This window comes from Salvia hispanica, chromosome 6 (assembly GCF_029641045.1).
Source record: "Salvia hispanica isolate PSC_SH4W2 chromosome 6, Shi_PSC_v1, whole genome shotgun sequence".
Lineage (NCBI taxonomy): Eukaryota > Viridiplantae > Streptophyta > Magnoliopsida > Lamiales > Lamiaceae > Salvia > Salvia hispanica.
Window position 1 is genome coordinate 26252606 of NC_142697.1, and position 26977 is coordinate 26279582.

General features: G+C 34.9%; 3 protein-coding genes across 3 annotated transcripts; 2 read left to right on the plus strand and 1 right to left on the minus strand.

Annotated features, from left to right (window-relative positions):
• The first annotated feature begins 2265 nt into the window (after positions 1–2265).
• LOC125206461 (protein FAR1-RELATED SEQUENCE 5-like) lies at positions 2266–3738 on the plus strand. Its single transcript, XM_048105711.2, has 3 exons — positions 2266–2311; positions 2720–3482; positions 3645–3738. Exons 1-3 carry the CDS (start codon positions 2266–2268, stop codon positions 3736–3738), a joined length of 903 nt encoding a protein of 300 aa, XP_047961668.2.
• A 36-nt stretch (positions 3739–3774) lies between these two features.
• LOC148923430 (protein FAR1-RELATED SEQUENCE 5-like) lies at positions 3775–4404 on the plus strand. Its single transcript, XM_089061492.1, has one exon. It carries the CDS (start codon positions 3775–3777, stop codon positions 4402–4404), a length of 630 nt encoding a protein of 209 aa, XP_088917618.1.
• Positions 4405–17842: 13438 nt separating this feature from the next.
• Positions 17843–26557, minus strand: LOC125207275 (coatomer subunit beta'-1-like). Its single transcript, XM_048106545.2, has 26 exons — positions 26399–26557; positions 26145–26165; positions 25968–26029; positions 25479–25533; positions 24908–24944; positions 24484–24809; positions 24262–24393; positions 24029–24177; positions 23777–23845; positions 23326–23476; positions 23190–23255; positions 22671–22859; positions 22201–22341; positions 22030–22104; positions 21760–21936; positions 21564–21655; positions 21253–21369; positions 20553–20667; positions 20280–20351; positions 19863–20059; positions 19687–19780; positions 19420–19526; positions 19086–19221; positions 18814–18955; positions 18250–18315; positions 17843–18115 (listed from the first exon to the last, which is right to left on the minus strand). The coding sequence occupies exons 1-25, from the start codon at positions 26399–26401 to the stop codon at positions 18296–18298; spliced, it is 2745 nt and encodes a 914-aa protein (XP_047962502.1). The 5' UTR covers positions 26402–26557; the 3' UTR covers positions 17843–18115; positions 18250–18295.
• Positions 26558–26977: the final 420 nt, after the last annotated feature.

The window sequence follows — 26977 nt, forward strand, 5'->3', positions numbered from 1 at the left end:
ATCAACTCCTAACTTTACTCAACCTAATTATGTATATATACCTCTACACATTATTTCTAAATCAACCAAAATAAAGGGAGTAACATGAAATTGTGGAGATTCGGATTTGTGGTTGCAATGGCGATGGTGCTGATTTTTGCTGCGGAGGCGCTTGACGAAAGTTTAGGTAGTTGCTACGCTGGTTGCACGGACGTTTGTACCGATCCTTTGATCAAGTGTTACGAAGACTGTGTTCGCGAATGTTCACCCCCGTGTCCGCCTCCCCTTACCGGTGGTGAAAGGCTGACGGATTAATTGAAGGCTCTATGTTTTTAGTAGCAACAAAACCAAAGAATCTATCTTTCGTGTGTGTGTTTATTTACCTTTTCTTTTCATTATAGTTGGAGATGAAATGAAGATTTGGATTTATGAAACTTTTAATTAGCATGAATGCATATATAATATATTGATAAAAGGTAGTAGTAATCTAGTTTTGTAAAAGTTTATTTCAATAATTTCAATCACACATCACAACAAGTGATGCACATATATAAGCCTATTTTTCAACGGAAGAATAAACAAATTTTATGGGTCATATTAGGATATGGGGTCCAACACGAGACATTTGGTTTCAGATATTAACTACTCTACCACTAGGCAACATTATCGTTCGTTTACTATTTTGATCTCTAGCTGATCATCCTCCTCCGCCTTGAACTAGTACTTGTTCTCGGCGGCTGGACCGGGCTGCAGTGGTACTAGTGACAATTCCTCTCGCATTTGTTACTGATAAGCCCATTGCATATTTTGGAACATGGGGCATAATCTTGTTCAGCTTCAGCTGAATAATTGACAAAAATAATTAGCATCATCAACAGAGCAACAACAAACCCAATTCTTGAGGATTTCATGTTTAACTATTATTTTGTAATCATCTGAAGAGTTAATATATAGTACTAGAATGATGATTATATAAGGGACGATATATAGAGTATACTGTACTGCTAATATTCCTCATTTGATAAAGAATATAATCTCTCCATCCAAAGGTAGTTTTGTCGTATTTCCTTTTTGCTATTCTAAGGTAGTTGACTCATTTTTTTATTTGGCAAAACCTTTACTCTCTTTCTTTTCGTCTCATACTTTATTCTCTCTATATTTTATTCTCCCTATTTTAACAGTTAACACATCAAGTTCTTAAATTACGTGCCTAAAATAAATGTCTCTACTAACTCGGGACAGAGAGATTATTATATAGTTCCATACTTAATTATGAGATGCCAATTTGATTTGATGTGATTCGGTTAGTATTACTATTTGGTACTCACAAGAGTCACACTGATATAATAGCTATATGAATTTTGAATTTTGAATTTTGATTCTGATTCTGATTCTAACAGTTAAATGGTTTATTCAAATAATTCCTTCTTATTAATTTTTTATTTTGCTTTTGAGTAATTATATAAGAAAATAGTCACTAGTCTTTCCATACCAAATGACATTATAAGTTGGTGTGTCCAACTAATAACTCTTTGACAAATGAATTTCCATACCAAATGACATTATAAGTTGGTGTGTCCAACTAATAACTCTTTGACAAATGAAATTACCATATATTTCTCACCTCCCATATACTATATACACATAATATAACAATAATATTTTTATGTGTACTCTTCATCTCGTGGCGTAAATAAAAATATTAGTTATACAATAACACTTGGTTATAACTATTTGAAATTTATCAGGTATAATTTTTTTTTCTTATTTATTTATGTATACAAAGAGTTGTGTTAAGATGACAACACTTATTATAATGACACCATACCACCATTCTAGTCCCTTGGATCTGGAAATCCTAGGCTTATTAAGCTGCCACGTGGCAGCTTATTTTAAATATGTTGAACCCATTAAAAACTCTGAAGGGTAAAATAGGAATTCTCTATTCCTTAACAATTTCACGGCTGAATTAGAATCAATTCTCAATTGATCGCGACGATCAATTCTCAATTCATTGCTGGAAATTTTCAATTTCACGCTGAATTGATCGATGAATTCTCCATCCAGATTCTCAATTTCACTCAATATTCAATCCAGATTCTGTAAATCGAAATCATTTTTCAATCCTAAATCCAATTTGATTCTGATCCATATTCAGCAATTCAATTTCTCCACAATTCGTTTTCTGCAATTGGATTCCGAATCTTCAATTTCAGTCCTAATTTGAGAACCGAGAAATCTCCAAATCGTTGTCTCTCTTCATAGATTTCTGAAATTCATGAGAATATGGGCGACTCGATCATCAAGTTTGATTTGGATGTTTTTCCTGAAGGTGAGTATCGACATGTTTAGCTAGAAAATAATTGTCAATTATTAGACGATTGTGATGGCGAATTTGTTTACTGTTTTGACGATTATTGATCTTTTGTTTGAAGAATTATGCTTCTATTTATGTTGAATACTGGTTGAAGAGTAGTTTTCGATGAATACTTGTTTAGTAGAGTATGTTTCTACTTCTGTTCAATATTGGTAGAGGAGTAATGTTCGATTTCATAAAGCGTAATGCAGAGTATTAACCTATGATTTCATGGCAATACTCTGTTTCTGCTGATTCTGATTCTGTTTAGTATAGTTTGTAGTAGTTGCTGGTTTATGTGTATCACATTGCTCTTCACCTAATTGTTTATTGCAGTCAATTGTATCTTAACTAATTTGCCTCATGTTTTATCTTTTTATCCAGTTGCATGTGTGCCAGCATGCCCCGACGAACTCCGTCCTTATGTTGGTAAGAAATTCCATTCATTAGATGAGGGTATTGCCTTTTATGAAGGTTATGGGCGTGAAACTGGTTTCGATGTGCGTAAATGTGGAATCAAATCTACTAGAGATGTTGTTAAATGGCAATATCTTGTTTGTAACATAGAGGGATTGAAGGTGAGGATTGAAATGGATGAGATGCATGCACAAGAGGGTTTTATAACCAAACGTAGACGCACATCCAAAAGGTGTGAATGTAGGGCGCGAATATCACTCAAGTATGTATCTGAGGTTGGATTTGTGGGTTATGTTGTTCAAGAATTTGTGGAAGTTCATACTCATAGTATGATTGAACTTCCGTTTAGACGTTACATGCATATTAATCGTAGGTTGGGTGAAGTACACATGCGATTCATATGTGACTGCACGAAAGCCAATATTGGACCCAGCATGACATTCAAATTCTTGAATGAGTTCTTGGGCGGCTATGACACTGTGGGAATCACCGTGGCAGAACTTAGGAATTATGTCCAAGGTCTGAAAACTTATGTCGAAGGTTCTGATGCACAAATGTTGTTAGATGAAATGGCGAGGAAAAAGAAGGCATGTCCTGATTTCACATATCACTATCAGCTTGGGAGTTCAAAAGAGTTAAAAGCGCTTTTCTGGTGCGATGCAATATCTAAGCGGAATTATCAACTGTATGGTGATGTTGTCTCCTTCGACTCCACATACAATACCAATAGGTAATGCCTTGTTCGTTTATATATAAATTATGCATTCCATGTGTTAGGTTTCTGTTTGGATAACATTGTAGATTAGGACTCTAATATTTGCAGTCTATTGTGTATTATATTGCAGTTTTTGGACTCTAATATTGCAGTCTACCGTTTATATGTATGAAACAGGTATTGCATGATATTTTCACCCTTCACGGGCAAGGATAACCATGGAAAGCCAGTCACATTTGGAGCTGCACTCTTATCCAATGAGACCACATAATCTTATTCATGGCTCTTCAAGCATTTTTTGGAATCCATGGGTCAAGCTCCTAAGATGATTGTTACTGACCAAGATAGAGGTATGAGAGCTGTTATTCGTGATGTTTTGGTGGATACAAAGCATAGATGGTGCATGTGGCACATTATGCTTAAACTTACCGACAAAATTCCAAGGAGATCTCTAGAAAATGAAGAGTTGAAAAAAGAGATCAGTGCTTGTGTGTGGTCTGAGGTTCTAGAGCCGGAAGAGTTTGAAGATTCATGGATGAGGATAATGGAGCGTTATGAGCTTCTTCATGTCGAGTGGTTTGTAACAATGTTTGACGATAGAGAAATGTGGGTCCATGCCTATTTTAGAGACTTTCTCATGGGGTCTCTTATTAGGACGACATCTGTTTCCGAGTCTGAGAATAACTTCTATAAAACATTCACAAGACCTCGCTCCAATCTATTTGAGTTCATCATTAATTTTGATCATGCATTGGCTGCACAGATAAATTCTAGCTCGAAGTTAGATTATATGGATTCAACTATTATACCACCGTTCTCCAGTCAGTTGGTATTAGAAAAACATGTTGCAACAAAGTACACTGATCACATGTTCAAGAGAGTGCAACGTGAGATAGTGGATGCATTGCACCATTGTTGTAACAGCCCGACATTTTAGGGTATAATAAATACGGCGACTGCTACTAAGGCAGACTTACAAGCAATAAAGACATAGGCTAGGATTTTATTTAATAAGATTTGACCAAGGTATTTAACTAACTATCAAAACAATAAGTCAACGATTTAATCAAGAAAAATCAAAAGATGAATAGATATCATAACTATGCTCAAAGGTCAAGGGTTTAATGTAAATCCAACAAAACGCATTGTGTCTCGATATTCTAAGCAATAATGAAATAGTTCAAAAACAATGATACTAAGTTTCATGTTTAGCGGAAGCAACCAAGAGAAAAGTGAAGAACATGTATGAAGACACGACTTCACTTGATGTTTCAAACGATCATATCATTATTCAATTTATTAGCTCAACACCGCCACCCGCTCGTCACTGCTCAACCTGCACATAGGGAAAATACATGCAGGGCTGAGTATTTTAAACATACTCAGTGGACTCATGCCAAAACGTTTTAATAGTTATGCCACCCTTACCATAGTGAACTCGAGGTTTAGCATTTATTTAAAGAATAGCATCGAGTATCACAATTATATTTCATGGACTGGCCAGTCAAACAATACCTCACATTTTCTCATCAATCAACAATATCATGGTGCGACGAAGTGTGGCCACACTTTCGCCCACGAGACCCGCCGACTAGCAAGGACGGCTCCCGATCTCCCGTGTACACTAGCCTGGTAGGGTTTGCGGCCCTACTCAGACCCGAATTCGTTTATATAGCCCTATAGCCTAATGGAGCGCACTCGCAAACTAGGCATCAGGCACACACAATATCCAAAATAATCATAGGCATGGCATAACAATATAATCCACCCTTATCGCTCCACTTTCATAAATTTGCAACACAAGCGAGAGTTTAAGAATAAAGCCCACCTCGATTCCTAGATCACAAGTATGTTCTTCTTCATGCTATCACTCCGTGAACGCGAGGTGTCACCTTTAATTTATGTATTACAAGTAAGTCTCAATCATTGATCAAAATCATGCATGTTCCCACGTTTTCCCTTTTTCCCATCGATTAGTTTTAATATCACCATTCAAAATCAAAGTACGATTATCATATCGCTTTCATTCGCACAACAACCCCAGATTTATCATCAAATCGTGTCACGCATGAGTGTTTTCAAAACACACCCACACACACACCAACACACACACCAACACACACACACGGTTTCACACACACACACGGTTTCACACCCACACCCGCACACATGTGCATCTCATTCATCAATTAATTTCCCCTTCACTCAATCTAAATGCATGTGGACTCAAGAACACCGATTAATCGGTAGATGAAGAAAAGATCAAAATAAAAATACCTTTTTCGATAGAATGAACGGTAGAAACAAAGTAGGATCTTGATTCTTCAACAAATTCTTGAATTTCAGCTTCAATTCTTCTCCAAAAGATGAAGAAATAATGGAGAAAGTAGAAGAAAGTTTTGAGAGAGTGGGGAGAAGGAGAGATCGAGATTTTTTGGGGGAGTGGGGCGTTTTTTGTGATGCTAGGGTTTAGGATTTCTCATGTATTTATAGAGTGCAAGATATAATCCTATAATTAAATAAATAAAAGATTTGAGGAGATATGGTGGTTATAGTTGGCGTGATTTGCTAGGAGAAATAAGGGGATTTCGAAATCTTAGGCTATTTAATTAGCCTATGATTTAATTTGATATTTTACGGAGTAGAATAAAATATCACGGAGCAGAATAATAATATTTCTCCCAAAAAAATTAGTAGAAAGTGGCGCAAATTTCAATTCCCTCCACAAGGAATTAATTAAAACAAGGGAAGATATGACAAGATATGCTAGGATATTTGAATTTATTTATGGAAGAGAATAAACAAGGGATCAAATAATAAAATAAAATAATCCTTTCTCCCATAATATAGGAGATTTCGAAAATCTCCACGAAATAACCATAAGGGCCGAAAATTTCATGAAATAAATAGGAATAATCGGACCTTGGATTTAATTTGGATAATCATCCCAAGCAATAATTTAATCCAAGAAAAATAGGATTTCTTTCCAATAAATAGGAGGGTCGAAAATTCCATGTGAATAATTAATGCTCCTATTTAATTCTCACTCATCCCTTAGGAAAATAATTCACCACTATATTATTTCACCCCGCATCAAAATATTCACATATTCGCATCACAAAATCCACCATTCAAATTTCGCCTCCACTTCACATTTCTCCAACGACTTTGACCATTCCACGGCCACGTCATATTTCCCACAATATTGACTATTCAATAGCCACGTCATATATTCAACAAGTTTGACTATTCAACTCCAATTCGCAATTAGGTCACAAGAGTCATGCAATAATCACTCATAATTTAATCCACATATGTCATAGCATTAAAAACATTTAATGCAAAAATTTTCACGTCTCAAAAATTAGGGTTCGAAAAAAGTGGGATGTTAAAGATTTCTATTTTGCTAGTAAGCCAATTGTGGTTAGAGTACAGCCACCATCAGTTGTGTCCACCAAAGGTTCGAAAAGTGATTCTAAAAGCCGTTTGGTGTCCGCGAAGGAAAAGACTATAAAGTTGAACAGCAAACCATTGCGTCAGTGTAAAAAATGTGGCGAATTTGGTCACCATGACTCTAGGAACTGTGGTCGACAAAAGGGAAAATAAAATTGTTAGTTCATTTTTGCATTATCAGGTTGCAGTCTTATACAGAAGATATTGCAGTATTAGGGTAGATATATTGCAGTCTAATGAAACGAGTGCAGACACACTATTTTCTTCTTTCTATTCCTTCATTACTATTAATTTTATACTATTGTTTCCAAGTTGCCTTTTATTTCAGTAAATAGTCTAACTTCAATCTTTTTTAATTACAAATTTTTACAGTACTATATTGCAGTCTTATTCAATGAATGGTGCGGTGTTACCACATCAATGTTGCAGTTTACATATTATTGTTACAATTTTTCTTTCTGATGTAGTTTAATAGAACGAAACTATAGCTAGGTGGTACACAACCCTAAAAGTCTGTATTCTCTACAACCAAAGCATAATTAGCTTTCAAGTGCTAGGAAGATATGATGTTCTGGTAATCATCACTTGACTTTAAAGAAATGTTCACTCAAATTCCATTAATTTCATTAACCAGGAGATGCTTTTAAGTTTCTTTTGTGCAAAGTCATGACATTTACACTGCAATAATTTCCCAATAGAACTCCATGATCTAACTGAATCTCAGAGTTCGAATCAAAATAGGTCCTAAAAACTCTGTTACACCCACAAACTAATAAATATAAAAAATCCAATATTTTTTCATAAAATGCCCTAAATTTGGGGAAAAACTGAACAGAGATATGACCTGTAATTAATCTCAAGCATGCAAGCATATTATAAGTAACTGCCATCAAAACAATTATGGATAAAAAGTCAAATCAAATTAAGTCAGTTACATTTTCTACCCCAAAATAAAACTATAAAACCAAATGTTTCAGCACATGTTCATTCAAACATCCAAGATTTCATTGCAAACATCCAAGACTTCATTGCAGCAGTCATTCAAACATTCAAACACTCAAACATTCATTCATCATTGCAGCAGCCATAGACCCTATTTTCATTGTGAGGCACGCCAAGATGGTTTGTTCTTGTACTCCGCTACCATATTCTCCACATCAATCGGTCTTGTCTTTTTTTCCTTCGTATGCAGATGTGAGGCAAGTCTTGACACACACCTGAAGGCCCTATTGTTGTTGTTATACAGCATTGCTATACAATATTTGGCTCGAAGAAGCCGCAGAGGCTTTGATTGTTTATTTGTCAGATCACATTTCCAGTCAGTGACCTTCATGCCCATATAAGTCTCCATACATACAGGCTACAATCTGTAGTATCTTCTTTAGCAGTCCATTTCATTTCTAGAATCTTCACATTTGCTTTTTGGAGCATGCGACCGTAGCTAGCACAACCACATGTCTCCAGAGTGTAGACAAAGAAATCTATCTGCAATTTATAAAATAAGAATTGTCAAGCTGATGAGATTTGCATATTTATATAATGTATATTGCATAATAACATATATAGTCTTGCTTGCTTACCAACCTATAGACTTGGTCGCCATATCTATCCCCAACATCAGCTTCTTCTGATCTAACATTATCTATCACGCAGATTGTTGCTTTCAAGAAATCAAAACAAACCACATAGTAGTGGTCGTTTGTATATATAGGGAAAAAAACCTGTTGCATAACAATGAACATATTTAATTGCATTCCACTAAGAAACATATTGTAGTTCAATGTATTGATAGTTTATTACCATACTGTAATTTTCCCATTTGAAGTTTTGGATATACTTGAGCTTATCAATGATTCTTTCATGAAAGACCTCCTTTGTCTGATCAGTCTTTGGGTCCACAACTGTACCACTCTGCAGCCAAAGAAAATAAGAATTAGGACAACCATATGAGAAGTCTAATATGCATTAAGTGTTTGAGACATACAGAGGGGAAAGTAGACAGAAACAATCTGTTGGGTGATGTACGGGACTTGAAATTCTCATTCAAATTTAAGTAACAACTCCACCCATCTATGACTGCAACATGGATCCTTCATATGGCAGCATTGACATTAGTTGAGCATGAGTAATTTTGAAGTTGTTGATGTTGAATACAATCAGCTCCCTGTTACAAAATTTAGGATGTTATCATTCTGTACAATTATTGAATAAACACTTGGTATTAAAAATAATTTCATACGAAACATACGTGGCATTGATTTCAGTACTCATCATCCAAAAATACAGTTCCCTCTCATCCCCTGTCAGTTTGTTTGACATCGTAACTGCACGCACAACATAAGGAGATTTGATTGCATCACTTACTTTATTTTTTGACTTGTCACGGGTGGAGATTTTTTTTGTCCCTGTTGGAAATTACAACAAACAATATTACAGTTATTAAACTTAAGAATGTATAGTATAATTTGGCAAGATGCATTATTTTCTTGTTCCTCCTTTTCCTTGGAAGGATCATTCATATTCGATGCAACACTAGCCTTTTGCGTGTCCTTTGAAGCTGCAGGTTCCACTCCTTGTGTAGGCTTCGAAGGTTCTTCACAGACATTCTACAATAGCCACAAACACAAACGCATTATAATGTGAAATATATAATATAGTAATCTGCAAAAATTCAAACTGTGTTATGCAATGTATATCATACCTCTGCAGGAGCTGATGTACTATCATTTTTATTCTTTGAAGGCTCATTTATTCCAGTAGCTGCAGCTGGGCTCGATGAGCACGTAGCCTGTGAAGGCTCCTTTCTTGCTTCAGTTGCATCACCCATCTTCTCCTTTCCACGACTTTGATCTGCAGCAGGTGATTTCTCACCTCTCGACTGGTCACCTTGTGCTTGCACATTCTGCATATCCATAAAACCATCATTACGAATAATCTCCAATTGCAAAAGTGTAGTGAAATTTCAAATACAATATAAATAAACCACATATTGTTATCAATAAGAAAAACTTACTTGACTGTCATCATCATTAAACAGATTCCAATTAGGCATATAATTTTCCAATTCAATTTTTTTATCTAGAGCACTCATCATTTTTTCGATTGCTACCATCCAGTCAGGATTCTGCAGATCCTCGTCATCCAAATTTTGAGCAAGTGTTTCAACTTGATCTTTTGTTTTCATCCATCTCTTCTCTCTCTTTCCATTAGTCAGCATTATCAACCCCGCTGAAGATGCTACCTTAAAACTATTCATTTCACGTATGTGCTCTGGTGGTGCATGTAACGTAGCAGCAAAATTGAATATTCCATCAGCCAAAAGATTTCCAGCACGATAGACATCAGCAGTAAATTTCCTTGCTTCTCTTTCCTCGTTGTGTTGCTGCTTTGTTTCTGCTGAAGTTGAAAGACCAGCCATATCATTCAACTCATCCAAGCTTTGTTGCTCTTGCGCTCGGATTAATGCTTTGTCATCATCAACAAGTTGTTGTGGCATTCGGTCATCATAGTAACCCAACCCAAATCCACCAGCATTGATCTCTAGGGCTTCTCTTGCTTTTAACGCCTCCAACTCCCACATGTTAATTGATGGGAAACGTCGTTCAACTGTTCTTCTTCCTACTATCATCCTGTCCACATAACATCCCTGACATACAGAAGCATAAAAAACTTTAGTATATTATTTTTTTAAAAAAATTGTAAGAAAGTTACACTTACCATAAGGAAAACTATTGGACCAGTGTAGTATCTGCTGTAGGAGTTCAACCATCTGTTATGCACATCTAACAGAACAGTGATGACGTATTCACACCAATTGTATTCATGGATGATTGACAAATCATCCAAGATATGTAGGATCTTTGGGATAACAGGTCCATCTGCTGGGGTCTCTATAAAACAGTATTCCATGAGTACCAAGAACAGTCTCTTGAATTGGTCACCACCATCTACCTCATTCAACATCAGGATGGCAATGTCATCAACATATATATTTTTCCTTGGTTTTTTAAGAGACTTTGCAACGGCTTCCATCCACGACAAATCATGCTTCCTGAGTTTCCGTTCAATACGATGTCTTCCTTTAGGAAGGCCAAGCGTCAGATGCACATCAACTTCGTCGATGTGCCTGCATTCTGTCCCTGACCCTCCTATAGGTAACCCACAAGCAATGGGATTGAAGTATGATGCAACCCAGAATCCCAGTTTTGGAGGTATGAAATTTAACTTGAAATTCAGAAGTGCCCCAAACCTCAAGTCAATTATATCCCTTTTTTGCTTTCCATTTAGATACTTAATCACAATAGACAATACTTAATCCAATAGACAAAAAATCACAATAGTCCGTCACAACGTGTCAAAAAACCCTCATACATGGAGCAAATAGCTATAATATTTCAAAAATCACCAAAAACAGACTAAAACCTCAGATCGAAACATTAAACAAGGCATCAATTGAATGAATAATACACATACATAAATCTGCATTCACAACAAAGTAACATTCTGGAAACCTATTTCGTTCAACTCTAAACGGAATCCAATTAACATACCTTGTGAACTGTTTTCACCGTTTACTTGTTGTAGGCGTTCGGAATTCCAGAAATTAGCCCTAAATCATGCGATTCACCGTGTAGTCGTGGCTGGAAATTGAAGTTACACGGTGTAGAGGCAGAGGCGGAGGCGGCGGGATTTATAGGCGGAGGCGATGGGATTTAGAGTTGGAGGCGGCGGGATGATATTTTGATCAGAGATTTTGGATAGTCGGGGAGAGAGAGAGAAGAGTCGGGGAGAGAGAGAGAGGCGAATTTGGAGAATGAAGGTATTTTTGGGGGTAACCCTAATTTGAATCTGATTGAAATGACTAAAATGACCCCGACAACAATTCGGTATACACTAGACAGCAATCTCAATTCTGTTCACGAAATTAAATCTTGAGCGTTGGATTTCCGGATCTAAGGGTGGATATTGGTGGTATGTGTTGGGGTTTGTATACTAAAAGATGCTTCGAGCGTACATGCCTTTGTACAGTCAGCTTGTGCATGTATACGAGAAACGCCACATCCACTTGTTTACCTATTTATGAGAATAAATAATATAATATAAATGGTTTATTATTGAAATATGATAAACAAGTCTAAGGCTTTTTACTAAGAAGGTCAAGTAGGGAAATTCGATGAATCTCCTCATGAGTTTTCCAGTAGGGGACTTGGCCAGATCTAGTAAGAAGAAAAACGTATTCACAACCTAGATAGGCTTTGACTACCTATTGGAACGGTTGCGGTGTTTGTGATAATTCTCTCTTACCTAAGATGAGATTAGTAACACCGGTGTGGTAAAGCACTGAAAGGATCTAATCCGAAATGTATTATTTATTGCTATCTACTGAAAGAATATATTTCAAGAAAGTTTAGTATTTTCTAGTCTATGATATTAATATCAATATTGTTTATTCAATCAAACGCCACTTTGACTTATCAATATGTGAGAGTTTGTACGTAACTCAAGTTCATGATATCTTGGGTGGTAGTAATTGAATAACATGAAGGTATTGGAATATTATTTCATAGAATTCGCGTGCCCAGTGTGGTATGATTAAATCCCTAAAAGGGTGATCCCCAATGAGGTGTTTGAAAGAGGAATTTATTATTCAGAAATCTGCGCAGTTGGAATTTATTCCACGAATAATAAATAAAGTTTCAAACTAGAAAAACTCTTTGGAGAATTAATTTAATTCTAGTCACATAGCAGACAAAAGAATTAAATTGATGGATCAAGATAATCTTAAACGCGGGAAATATTATAAAATAAAATGGACCCAAGTTATTTGTAATTTGGTGATTTAAGTGGGAGTGCAATATTATTCTTCAGTGGAATAAAATAATATTCCATTGATAATATATTAAATCATGGGTCATTTGATTTAATTAGTAATTTATCTAATGGGTGAACCCAACACTTAAGTCATTCCATGGATCCCCAACCTAGCCCAACAAGTCCATTATGGAGTAAATAGTGATGAGATGTGGAAACCCTAGCACACCACAAGTCACCTCTCTAAACCCTAACCCTAGCCGCCGATCACTCGGCCTCTCTCTCTCCTTCTTGCCTCGATTTTCGAGCCATAGAACAAGGAGATCTAGGGTTTTTGGTTTGATCTTGTCTTGTTCATTCTAATCCATAGAATTGAATCGAGATAGATAGTTTGGTGTAGTGTTCCTCCTAGATCTCATCAAGACTATTTTGACTATCTAAGATCCGCCCACACGGATGGAGAATCAAGGACTAGGGAATAGGTTGGAAGATTCACGGTCGATAAACCAAGGATCTCCGGGTGGTGCAGCTAGCAACTTCGATCCTATGATGGATCAAGAAGAGGTAACAATCGAATCTACATCAAATTGCATGATTATGTGTTTATTTGATGTTATATCTATAGATCTATGTTTATTGCATGAAATTGGAGTCGAATGCATAATCACCTAAATAGATCCGTTCTAGGACCTGTTTGATTTCCGTGTCTTCCGCTGCGGTAGTCCCAACAGTATGATGTTATTTTAACTATAGTGGCACCCTAGTGCACCCCTGTATACAAATACTACATATATTTAAGTAAAAATTATCTACAAACAAAATGCATGATCATAATTTAATTTTTATTAGCATATTAATTAATTTATCTTTCGTGGTAGCATGTCAAAAATCGAAAAATTTTAAAATAAGAAAATTATTATCAAAGGCAATTCATTTATATTCTTTTAAACAGAATAGTTAGATTATTAGTTGATTTTAAAGTTAAAAGAAGTATATCAACTTTAATCAATACATTTAAATTGACATTTGAATATTATTTATTCAGTTATATAATAATTAACATTTACATACAATAATATTAATATATGCAGTTTTTTAAGTGACCTTATAAACTACACACGCTTTTAATAGTCTAATTTTATTATTGCACTAAATAAGTATACATATTAAATATATCAGTCCAAATATAATTAGGTAATTTCCATATATAAATACCTATGAAGCAATTTACTATATATAGTGATGGTCTAATTTGGATGTGGATTTTTCCATTTAATTTGTCAAGATAGTGCCACTTTGTCAAAAAGTTTTTCCATAGGTCGAGTGGTTCATTTAAGGCTTAAGCAATTCCTCCAAATTTAAACTATAGTCAATCTTTAATTTGACATTCATATTATATGTTTTGTTATTAGTCAATTTGTATAATTTCTTAAAACAAATGAATCAAAAATAGCAAGAATTAATATAAGAAAATATCTCAATGTCACAACGACTTCATAAATATCCTTTTTCAAAGTCAATTAATTATCTTTATTTTCTCATTTAACTCGATTAGTAATTAGTAAATGGACTCTTCTAAAATGTAGATAAATATGAAAACAATTATTGAAATATCCGATAGTCCATTTTTAATAATTCATCACGAAAATAATAGCTTAGCCAAACATCCACTTGTACATTATTAGTTATTGAGAATATGTATGCTAAACATTAGTACATTACTTCTATGGCAGTGAATGAGCAACGTCTAACTCACTGGCGGCGGCGGAGGACGACGACGGCTGAGACTTGGCAACGGCGGCGGCGGGTTTGTGGTCACAATCATCTTTAATTACACAAATTTTGATGCAATCGACTCCTTCAATTCCATATTCATCCATGCAACGTTTATAGCATTCCTCTTTAGTTTCATTTGTTACGACCATACCATGAATTGAAACAATCATCATGGCCATCATAAAAACAACAAAAACAGATTTCATTTTCTATTTTCTTCTTTTGGAAAAAACTGAATTTATAAATAAAAATGTTTAGGTGTTTATGTGTTGATCACATTAGGTTGTGTGAGGCTAGATATATATAGTTGAAAATATACTGACTTTAGATTTCTTTGAGATGACATACATAAAGCTGCCATTTTAGGAATCGGCAAATAGCAATTATTCTGAAATATTCAATTTGTCATTAATGCAAAAAAAGAAAAGAAAAAGAAATATGTCAATAATTTTCTTATTTAACGAATAATGAAATTTTTATATATTTTGTAAAGTGATCCTATACATTGTCGATCGAGGTTTCTTATATAGTTGATTTTATGATTTTATAGATTCGATTATAAATTTTTACTAATTTCCCATCAACCCACGTTCTATGTTTAAAGATTACTAATATTATTAATACATTATCATTGCCGTTAAAAGTACTTTGACCAAATTCAGCCATTTGTTATGTAAATTAAAATAACATACTTATAAACATTTATCTGAAAAAAAGGAAAATTATTGCAGATAAATAATCTCAAATTAAAAATACTTTTGTAGTTTCTTTCTTAGGCATTAAATATAATTTTCCTTACTCTCTTGCTTATGAGTAGACAAATTAAAAAGGAATGTTGCAGATGGGATCACATTGAAATAGGAGATAAAAAAGATTATTATTGCAGATGGGATCACAACCGAAAATTTGTAGGATTGGAATGCCATATCTACCTTTTTCTAGTACTTTTGGTTGAATGTTGAATAGATTTTAAATTATCGACATAAACTTTACTTCGTCACATTATTTATTTAAACTTAGGATAATCGTCATTTACATTACGAAATTTAGTCAAGTTCTGGTCAACACATAAGTTTAGGTTTGCTGTCACAATCATCTTTGACTACACAATTTTTGACGTCGCGTCACTCGTGCAATTCCACAATCATTAATACAACGTCTATAACATTGCTCTCTAGTTTCGATTGCTACGATGATACCCTGAACTGAAATAATCATCATCGTCATCAATACAACAAAAATAGTTTTCATTTTTCATTTTTCATTTTCTTCTTCCAAAAAAACTGAATACAAATAAAAATGTGTGGTTTATGTAGGGGTGGGTAGGTACGGTATACCTTACTGAAACCACCATACCGTATACCTTATCGTAAATTCGATATGCAAACCATACCTTTACCTTACCAAAATTTTCGGTGTATCGAACTTCGGTATAACTTATTTTCGGTATGGTGAATTTTTATACCGATATCGTACCTCATTTTCGGTATACCGAAATCGAAGTTCGGTATACCATACTTTTGTTGTATACCTTACTATAATTTAAAAAATACACTGTATTAAATATATTTTGTTCATATAATTTACAAATATATAAAATATATTTTATATATAATTATATATATATTTTACGGTATATAATTTCATTATTCAACGGTATACAGCGGTATATGAAAATTCATACTATTACCTTACAAAAGATCATACCGTACCGAAAATCACGGTATACCAAAAATTTGGTATTTTTGGTATTTTTTTCTTGGCCCTATATGTGGAAACCTACTAACTTTAGTAAGTAGAGTATATACTGTATATTGGTATGATTAATTTCTTTGAGATAAATTGCATAATCTTTCCCGTAATTAATACTTATACCTTATTTTAAGCCGCATACTTAATCACAGCTAAAAAGGAAATCAAGATTATTCAATCAGTCATTTAGGCTTTAGCAATCTAGTCCAATTTTATACCTCAAATTATGCCATAAATCACATTTTTAATTGTCAGATTAGCATTTCATTCAAACCTAATTCCCTATTCCAAATCTAGTAGGAGTATCAATTTAATTAATTTATTTTTTCATTATATTTTTAACGATTACTGAAATTTGTACTTATTTTGTAAAGCGATATCCTAAATAGTGGAGCAGTTGATTTTATGATTTTATAGCTTCGATTTTTAATATTTATGTTCAACTTCCCATCAACCCCTAAGGAAACTTGTGCACTATACACTAGAGGTAGGTGGTGATTTTAGAACTCAACAAATTAAATGCTTTTAAATAGGGATGAAGCTGCTAATTTAGGGGCATTTCTTTTGGCATATGTGATGAATAAGATTAAGGGGTGTTTAGTTTACAAGATTGTATTTTAAATTAAACATGTGGTGCGTTTGGTTCATGAGATTCAATCCCACAATTTAATCATTAATGGATAATTAGTCATAGTTAACCCATATGACTAAAATAATCTCACAACTCAATCCTAAATTGTATTTTGGTATTATTTTATCTAGGAACCGAACACCACCTAAAAGTATAGTAATATATAGTAGCTATTTATTGGGTTGATTGAGTCTTGCGTTGCTAATTTAGGCCAATTCAGTTGTGCGGGGTCTGCAACACCGCTGCTGGGTTCCACCGGACCATGCCTGGCGCCCGGTTTGGTTCCCATTCAAGGTGTGATTGCGGCTGCACACCTTTGGCAACGCCACTCTACGTTGTCTGACTCCAAATCACTCTCCGCCTCTCTGTTAACGATGCTCTTATGGGTGGCACATGATCTTATTTTAATAAAATTAATATTCATATATATTAAATTGTTCTACTTCGATTCTTTGGGATCGAAGAAAAAATTTGGGATTCTTTATAAATAGTACTCCCTCCGTCCCAGAGAAGTTGGCATGCTTTGAAAATAGCACGGGATTTTAGGAGGTTTTGTTTTGTGTGTTAAATGGAGAGAGAAAATATAATTTTTATATTCATGTGAGAGAGAACTTTTTCCAAAAAGGGAAATGTGACATCTTTTGTGGGACAAACTAAAAAGGAAAGTATGTCATCTTTTATGGGACGGAGGGAGTAGTAAATTTTATTTTAAAGAATAGCATGGGTGGTAATGTGGCTGTTTAACAATAGACCTGCAAGCCAATTTCTAACAAGACCACTCACAATCACAAGACAGAAGATTGGGGAAAATATGAGTTTTTTTAAAACAAAATAATTATGTCTATATTAATTGAAATTTCAAAATTCACTCAATTCTATTGATTAAAAATCCACATGCTATGATATTCGAAAAATTGAATTTCTGGTATGAAGAAACATGAACGTGACAGGATTTATGAATACAATATTATAGTCAGGATAGTGTGACAAAATTCTGCCTACATTAGATGATGAGTACACTCTGTAGAACACTACTATGTATCTACAATTCACAACGCCGCATGACAAGAGGTAAAATTACCATACAAAGACAGGGAGAGGGAGAGTGTGATTAAAAAAATAGGAACTCCAATAAGTCTAAAGCAGTGTAATATGTAGCAAAAATAATTGTGCTTATCTCACCACTTGTAGAAAGACACTCGGCCACCTGATCGCCTCTTCCGGGCTGCTGGGCATATGAGAATCGAATTTAGAGTCGAGCAAACAAAATTTTTACCAACAGAGATCCAGACAGAACCATGCAGATCTTCAGCACGTTTAAAAATAACTCAATGTTAAAAGAAGTTAAAAGAGTCTTACCACGAGAGAAACTGTATAACGCTGGAACCGTCTGTCTTCTCTGGCCTTAGTGACGAGGCGTAAGCACTGGATATAAGCAGAAGGGAGAAGAAATTAAGGACCAGCCATTGAAAGAACTGCTTCGTAAGATGGTAGCATGACTAGTCGAGCCACTAGAAACAAGACTTCATACAAGTTTTGACAAGGCTAAGGCATCATGTACAAATTGAAGCAGCATTTAAAGATGCTTTGAAGTCAAACTATGCGAATTGATTTGAAATTTCATATTTTTTCTAAAAAAATGGGGCAAAGGTCTAATCCAAGCAAACTTAGGAGAAAACTTGGATAATAATAACTGCTTCAAAATGTGGATCAACATCTGCTGAATTATAGAAATCTATGCATAGAAAGAAAAGATGCACCAAAAGCACATAGTGAATTATGTAGAGCTAAATAGAGGGACTACAAAAACTGGGCAACACAGCAACTAGAAGAAATCAATTAATCACCAGCAACAAAATTAGGAATATCACACCGGCCCAACCAATTGCTTTTAGGCTGACAGTTTTCCTTCATTATTCGTACCCCACTCTTCCTCGGCCTCATCTCCGTTAACAAGTACAGCACCATCAGTTGAGTCAGCATCCACCACAACAGGCTCTTCCTGGCCATCGTCATGCCCTTCTACTTGTTCATCATGTTGTGGTTCTTGTGCTTCATGTCCATTCTGCTCAGCATACTTGATAAAGTTAATTAAAAATATGAAAGAGAAATGTACATAGCATGATAACACAGACATAAGTTCCAGAATAATAACACCATCAGATAGGCTTACTAGGACAATAATTCATCAATACCTCGTAATCCACATCTCCGTTTTCTGGTAATTCTTCTTCTTCTTCTTCCATTTGCATGCTTCTAAAAGTTTCTACAAGACTTGCGGTTGATCTATCAACATTCTGCACATATTCAGATGCTGGAGGATATTTGCCCCTACAAATAAAATGGAAACAGATATCTTAGTGCCATAGCTAACTAATTTGAACTGTATATTATATTTAATATGATTCTGCAATATTCAATGTGGAAAGCAGGCTGGACAAAAGACAAACCTACAAATGATGGGTAATTTACGTACATAAATATGCTTGATCAAATAATAATGGTGCAGAAATTATCTAAATAGAAGACCTTGTCTCTGCAGCTTTGGCTTCAACTGCAAAAGCAATTTGCCAATCATCAAACATGTTAGGATACTCTTCCGGATCAGCAAGAGACTCGGCAGCTTTCTGATTAATCTGCCAATAGCAATGGAACTAAAATTTAATAACAAAAAGAATACCGTAAAAGGCATTCAGCCTTAGTTTTCTTTTGTTTCAATAGAATACATCTGTAGAGTATCCTAAAGCATGACTCCTACAATTAAAAAGTAGACATGAATAGTAGCAAGATGAGGACCTTGCTGAGGTCCTTTCTCCAAAGAGAAACAATCTCTGACACTTTACTTGGGAGGTATGACCGTGCCATCAATGCAGCCTCAGGTATCCGATTGCTGCAAAGGACTCACAAGTTATAACTTATAAGAGTTATTATAACTATACAGCAGACCAGCTAGATGAAAGTAACGAGAATACCTATCAATCAACAGCTGAAGGCAGTCCTCCAATTTTCCCAACATAAATAAACAAAGGAATGAAACATTATTTTTCCCATGTTCTTTGGCAAGAGAAGCAAGTGTAGAAATTCCCTCAGCATTGCCTAAGGAAGAGTAGAGTAGCAACAAACCACTCATGTCCTTTGCTTGCTTCAAGCACTCCTCTGCCATCTCCAACTGAACCACAATAAATAAGCATAAGCTATTAGAAAGGAAGAGACGTCTGGACCAATCTAGGTATCCATACAAATCAAGCATGGATGAGGATAAATGTGATCTTTAGCACCAAAATTAAAATAATCTAGAAGGAATTGGCTAAAGGATTTAGCAGTTAAACATTCAGGTCTTATAACAAAAGCCATCATTTTAGCTTATTGACTTATAGTCAGGAGGCTACCATCCCAGTAGACAAGGCTAATTCACCCAATTGCTTCCACTTAGACTCGCTCTGTGCTACTGTTGCAATTTCCTGCAGTGAAAACCATAAATGTAACACAATAAGAACTACATATTCAATCCAAAGACAAGAATTCAGAGTATAACACGAAAGATATTCTTCCAGAGTAAGCAGCCAGCCAGCCAGCCAGCCACAACAAATAAAAAGTGTTTGAGCAAAAATTTTGAATATATAGAGAGCTCCAAGAAAAAAGAAAAAGTTAACACCATTTACCTTAGCAATTTCTAGTTTGCCTAGCTGTATGGCCAACTCAAATCTATAATCAGGATCTGTAGCAACTTCAAGTGCGTCTTCTATCATACCTCGTGATTCCAAGAAACGAGCGACACTACATGGAGTATGATTTTTCATATTAATTAAATTAATAATGGATGCAGGAATTTATGTGTCAGAATCAGATTGAATGTGAATATGTAGAGATAGTGAGAGCGAGCAAGTGAGCCAACCAAAGAGAGAGAGAGAAGGGGGTTAGAACAGGGTATTAAGAAATTTTTCTCTTACATTCAGAATCTTCACTATTTAACTTTAGTAAGGAACTAAAATCAGTCATTCAGCAGTCAAGAAAAGCCAATCTAAGAATGTTAAATCTGACGTATATACGTTAAGAGCTAGACTTCATAGTTTAGAAAGATCAAGAAATCCAAGGTGTTCTTTTTATGTGTACAAATGAGTGATTGTATCATAAATTGGAGGACTTCAGAGCAAGCAAGAACAAAAGAAAACCAAATTGATGTATGCAATTAGTTTATTAAATACGTTGATATTTGACTCCTCAATTTTGAGATAAAGCAGGATTATTTTCATTGATGCTGCACATGAATATTAATTTCAATAGTTAGTTGACTTAGTTATCATGCATATTTATTTTGGAGAACTTTAAGTAACTAACTAAGATGTTCTGATATTAACAAACCTGTTGAGATGTTCCTTTGGAATTGATGGTAAGACCTCATTTGCCCTTTCCAAGTCACCACGCATTACAAGAGTCTTGTATTCAATCAAGCTGAGTAGCAATGTGTATCCAATAACACTGCAAGATACATATAAAGGTTATTTTTGGAGATAAACTAAAATTAAACAAGAAGAGCCCCTTCCCCTCACATCAAGAAGAAAGAAGTGACTAATAATTTCTTTACTGGGTAAAGATTGTACAAACTATTCAATTCTTGTAGTCAAAATAAAGTACACAGGCTATGTTTCCAAGAGAAATCATGAATAACTCACTTAAATTCTTTGTCAAGGAGATAAACACGACTTTGATTAGCAAGATACCCAAGCAGGTACATTGGTCGGTCTAAATGAAACATTGTTGTCACCTAAAACATCACATAACACAACGTTTCTATCATACATTCTGGAAATAACATTTTACAAAAAATAAGATTTATGATATAAGTAGGTATGGTAATGTAAGTCCTACCTCACCACCCACGCAGTAATTGAGTCTCCAGGAAGAGTTATTGTAAATAAAACAATCCCCAACCCAAAGTCCAGTTCGTAACCTTTCATTAATTTCGTAAAGAAGCTCAAAAGCATCTTCCACACCTTGTTCATCTACTGATCTTCCACTATCTAGATGAGCAGAAACAACATCACGCTGCAACATATAAAGGCCGATTCAATTACAAACACTTGCCCAAATTGAACCCTGGTGTACATTCGTGAGATATAATATGAATACACGCCTTACGTTGTATTTAAGTATATAGAATGATGTATCACTGGCAATGGTCACCAAATCACCGCTGTCAGCCCAGTAGAGATTCTGGAATATATCACCAAGAAACAGATTAAAAAACGTAACCTATATGGCTGAGACAGTAAGATTCAAACCAAATATCTTAATCTGCAATTTTCTTACTTTAACAGTGACATCAATTCTCCGTATCAACTTGCAATCAGCCCAATCATAGAAACAAATAAAATCATTTGAACACATTGCCAATAAATTGCCACCATATATATGCTCGGCAGAAAAAGTGGGCCGGATGCTTTTCTTCTCCTGAAACAAAGCCACTGAATCGTCATTCTAATAGAGTAATAGTCAAATGATGAACTAAAAACTCAATATAGATTGCTGACAAGGTTTATTTATGAACAATACACAAATGTTAATATGTTTCCTTATTAAGAAGAACCATACATAAGTAACTGTACAGCATATTTGTGTAAATGCAATGTAGCAATACTAGAACCAGAACTGGAATAAATTTAATGCAGAACTTAAGAAAGAGTATTGACAAAGCAAGATAGTAAGACTGTCATCTAGTTTTAAGTTTATATCCTACTAGGACAGAAATGTTAATACAAAAAGGATTTTTAAAAAGCAACCTGGAAATTTTTGGAGAAAATCTTAATCTTAGATGTGCTTTCTCTAACAGCATATTCTCCTTCAGTTGACCAAACAAATTCCAATGCCGAGCCAAATGATCTGTTTCTCCATGCCAAAGCTGTGTATATTATGTATTCACCATCTCCACATACAACAACAAACCTACCATTGGGATTGTGCTTTAAGCTCTGTCAGATAAGAAACGAGGAGAGAGGAAAAGTTAATAATATGACAACCTAGAAAGTAAACAAGTGAGCTCGCTTATTTCAGCTTAATGCAACAAGAATCTAATACTAAAGAATCAAAATATTCTCAGTTTTAATACGCTAAATGTCTTCTAAAAATACGCAATGAGATTTATATTCAGCATTTCAATTGTACATGAGGTGTTATTTTTTTTTAAATAAGGAAAAAAGAAGATGGAAAAAGTGGAGGCAGAAAAGATAACCATCCATATTCTTATACACAAGAAGACTTAAGATACTTAAAGCAACATGTTCAAATAAGTAGAAAAATACCTGTGGATAAAGATCACAATTTCCAAGTTCCTTAACTGCCAAGGGTAGTCTCTCTCCATCAGCAACCTGAGATGAGCTAATCACAGACCTGCATGTGGCTTTTAATTCTGGAGTTAATTTGAAGAAAACTACATACCTCATTATCTGCCCCAACAGCCTTGATGTTGACCGTCTGAATTTCATTATGCTTGGCCCAAATTATTTTCCCCCCATTGTCCATACTAGCAACAGGTACCTCACGACCAAGCTTTACCATGATCGTGCCTTCATCATAACCGATTACGACCCTGAGCATTGAGTGATTCAGATGGGCTATCCAAATAAAAGAGGCACACACATGCAAACAATTTAGTTCTTTGGAGAATTCTCTATAGTTCAAAACCAAGTAAGCTAACTTGGTCAGATTCCTCGGGTAAAACCAATGCACTTCATGTCATAAGTTTCTTCAGTAATAAGGTTAAAAAATATAAGTATACAGTTTCTCATATTACTTTTCCTAGAAACAACTTTTAAATTTAAAGTCAAGATAGTGACACAATATGAAAAGTTAGGACTTTAAGAAATAAAATAATCATAATGGAATGTACCTTCTCGAACCTTTAATGTAGCCAACTGCCCAAACTCTTTCAAGGTTATAATTCAATGTGTTTTCAAGTCTGCAAAATGATAAAAGGGTGAGACATCTCATCCACAGAATATGGAAAGAGAAAAATGGGATACGGCACCCACAATAGTTACTGAATATATACAACAAAGAGGGATGTGTAACATATTCTAAAGGAACAATTGAACAAATACGGCAAGTGTAAGTATATAACACTCTTTGGAAAACAGGTCACCTGTAAGTGGTTGCATGCCAAATGCGGACAGTACCATCCTCAGAACCAGTTATGATAATGGGAAGTTCAGGATGGAAGCAAACTGCAGACACATTGTGTGTGTGGCCTTCTAATGTCTGCACACAGCTCTTTGTCTGGTAATCCCACACCTATTTGCAAGTTTTACAGATATTTTAGATTATTGTATCTGAGCTTCACTCTCCATAAGGCTAAAGGCAGAACAAGAGACAAACCTTAGCAGTGTGATCATCAGAACCAGTAATGAGATATGGTTTATCACCACCCGTGAAATAATCAACACAATTGACTCCTTTCAGGTGAGCATCCAAGGTAAAGTTTGGATCAGGAGAGCCAAGATTCCAGATCTATGAAAGCAATTTTGCAAGCTTATGCAATGTCAAGTGAACAGGAAAAAAAAAGAGAAAAAAATTATCAGTGGGTGATTCCATCTATACCTTAATAGTGCGGTCAAGTGAAGCACTGGCAAAAGTATTTGTATCTTTCGGATTAAAAGTCACTTGCATAATATAGTGAGAATGACCCTCAAAAATTTGAGTGCACAACCATCCCTTCTCCCAGTCCCAAAGCTTTATTAGCATATCATCAGAGGATGACAGCACGTAGGGAAGAGTGGGATGAACAGCCACACACCTGATATAATCTGTATGTGCCTCAAACACTGTTACCTTATCCATTGTATTGTAATTGTACACGCGAATGAACATATCATCAGCACCAGCAACAACCCACTGCTTTCGTGCGATAAATTTAGCCGATCTAACTGCAAGATGATGTGGTAGGAACTAATATAAACATATTTCTCATCATGTTAAATATTCTAGTCTCCAAGGAATTCAAAATTTGATTTTAATCATGTACCTGGTAAATCTGTAGCCTCAAAAGATTTAACCATTATCTGTAGCAGCAGAATTAAGTTTCAGAATATTAGCTTATAGTGAATAAGAGATTATTTCAAAGCTAGTTACAGAAGTGCCAAGGAACTTAACGTCCCTTTTCAAATAATTCTCTGATAATGCACGTCTTTGTTATCATATTATAATGTAAGCAGGTTGATGTCGATTAGGTTCACTGTTCTTAGAGAAACTAACCCCTTAAAGTCAAAGTTTATATCTTTGGTAAGGAAAGTTGTGGACAAAATCTACCCCATATGCAAACACATACACCAGGAAAGCATAAGCCCAGGAGTTAGGTCTCATATGAACACAACAATAAGGAGCAGCTTTTTTTAACAATTTGAATATTTTAGACAACAGAAATAGAGTCACCCCATTATTAGCAGATGTCTATAAAACTAATTCTTCGAATGGGTTGGAGATGGCATGCAATCTGAGAAGTAGTTTAAACTCTACAGTCTTATATTATTCTGGAGTTGACAGAGAAGACCAATCATTGAATGGTATATCATTACATCATTCGTGCATTCCCATACCTGAGTCTGGTAATTCCAAATACAAACAGTCCCTGAATACAAACTTGTCAATATCCTGTAAAAACACAAGAAACATGAATACTTCCAATTTAAGGGTGACCAATGTGGAGAGCTGAAGAAATAGATCAGTATACTTCATCCCTTATACAAGCAAATCAATGTATACTCTATCTCAGAAACACTAACAGCACAAACATTGCTTGGATGCAGTAAACTGACAAGTATAACAATACCTCGAAGTTGATTAACAAAGAAACAGCAGGGAACGTGATTTTTACGTGTTGATATCTTAAATTTATTAGTACTAGAAAAAAGCTGTTGAAGTGTTTAACTGATTCAGTTGTTGTCTCAACCAAAAGTCCAAAACTAACAATTCCTCTTCCATAAAAAACTAACCTTTCATAAGGAATTATATCCATATTGCAAATTAAGATGCAAATGCAAGTACGCAACTACTATAACGCTTTAGTTGATTCCGCAGGAACATACCATGGCTCTGTTGGATGCAGATCCACTGATTTTACTCTTTGTGATCGTTGTGCGAGTTTCCTCTGATGAATTAATTAGAAGGAAATATGTAAAAAAAAAAAAAAGTCAGCCAAACACTCTTATCAGATGCAGAAAATTAAAATCAGTCGCACAATTATAATTGAACGGCATTGGTACCTTGATTTCCAATCTGAGCGGCTGCACCAAATTCCAGAGGAAGAGGAAGTAAACAGAAAAAAATGAGTCAGTAAACAATAACATTACCTCAGATCTTTATCAAACCGAAAATAAATCCCCTCATTCCCGGAATTACAAGCACGATCAATTGGAAAACAAGTTAAGTAGCATGAATTCGAAAAGGATGGCAGATCTGGCAGACAAGTGGCTAATGCGAATAACAATAGAATTCAGATAGTAGCAGAGAAAATCACCATTTTGACAGAATCTGTTGACAATTGGGAAAGTCTTGGGATCGGAGTGTAAGATCTGCGAGGAGTGAGTGAGTCCAGAAACAAGCAGTTGGATACTGAGATCAAGAGAGAGAAAATTACGACTAGTAGAGAGAGAGAGAGTTGAGGTCTTCGACTGTGAAAAAAAGTCAATAACAGAAGAAAGTTTTTTTTATGAAATTACTATTAAAGATTCTTATTTTATGAAATTCTTATTTCTCCTATATGAAAATGATTATTTCTTCCAATTTAATTCCATGGTACATATGTAAAATCTCTAGTTTTAACTCTTGATCTGGAGAAAAAATTCCCTAGTCAAGAATACCAAGGTGACATAGGTATGTCACACTCATAAAATTTTAACAAATGAAAATATATATTCCAACTAGATATATAAAATATGGAAACACTCTTTAATAAATGTACACCATTTTATTACTCCTATATGGAAAGTTTATGCATATTCAATATATAATAGGCACACTATATATAAACACTAAATAATGGAATATATATACCACATAATATAGTTATGGGAATGGCGATCATTTTTTCAATAGT

Bases quoted from the DNA above. Each gene is read 5' to 3' on its own strand.
- LOC125207275 (XM_048106545.2), bottom strand. The intron at 21,656-21,759 runs GTAGGACTTACA...GTGATGTTTTAG, and splicing joins ATTACTGCGTGGGTGGTGAG to GTGACAACAATGTTTCATTT. The intron at 19,781-19,862 runs GTATTCTCGTTA...AGTCCTTTGCAG, and splicing joins CTTCAGCTGTTGATTGATAG to CAATCGGATACCTGAGGCTG.
- LOC148923430 (XM_089061492.1), top strand. From the start codon at position 3,775: ATGGGTCAAGCTCCTAAGATGATTGTTACTGACCAAGATAGAGGTATG.
- LOC125206461 (XM_048105711.2), top strand. From the start codon at position 2,266: ATGGGCGACTCGATCATCAAGTTTGATTTGGATGTTTTTCCTGAAG. The intron at 2,312-2,719 runs GTGAGTATCGAC...CTTTTTATCCAG, and splicing joins TTTGGATGTTTTTCCTGAAG to TTGCATGTGTGCCAGCATGC. The intron at 3,483-3,644 runs GTAATGCCTTGT...TGTATGAAACAG, and splicing joins TCCACATACAATACCAATAG to GTATTGCATGATATTTTCAC.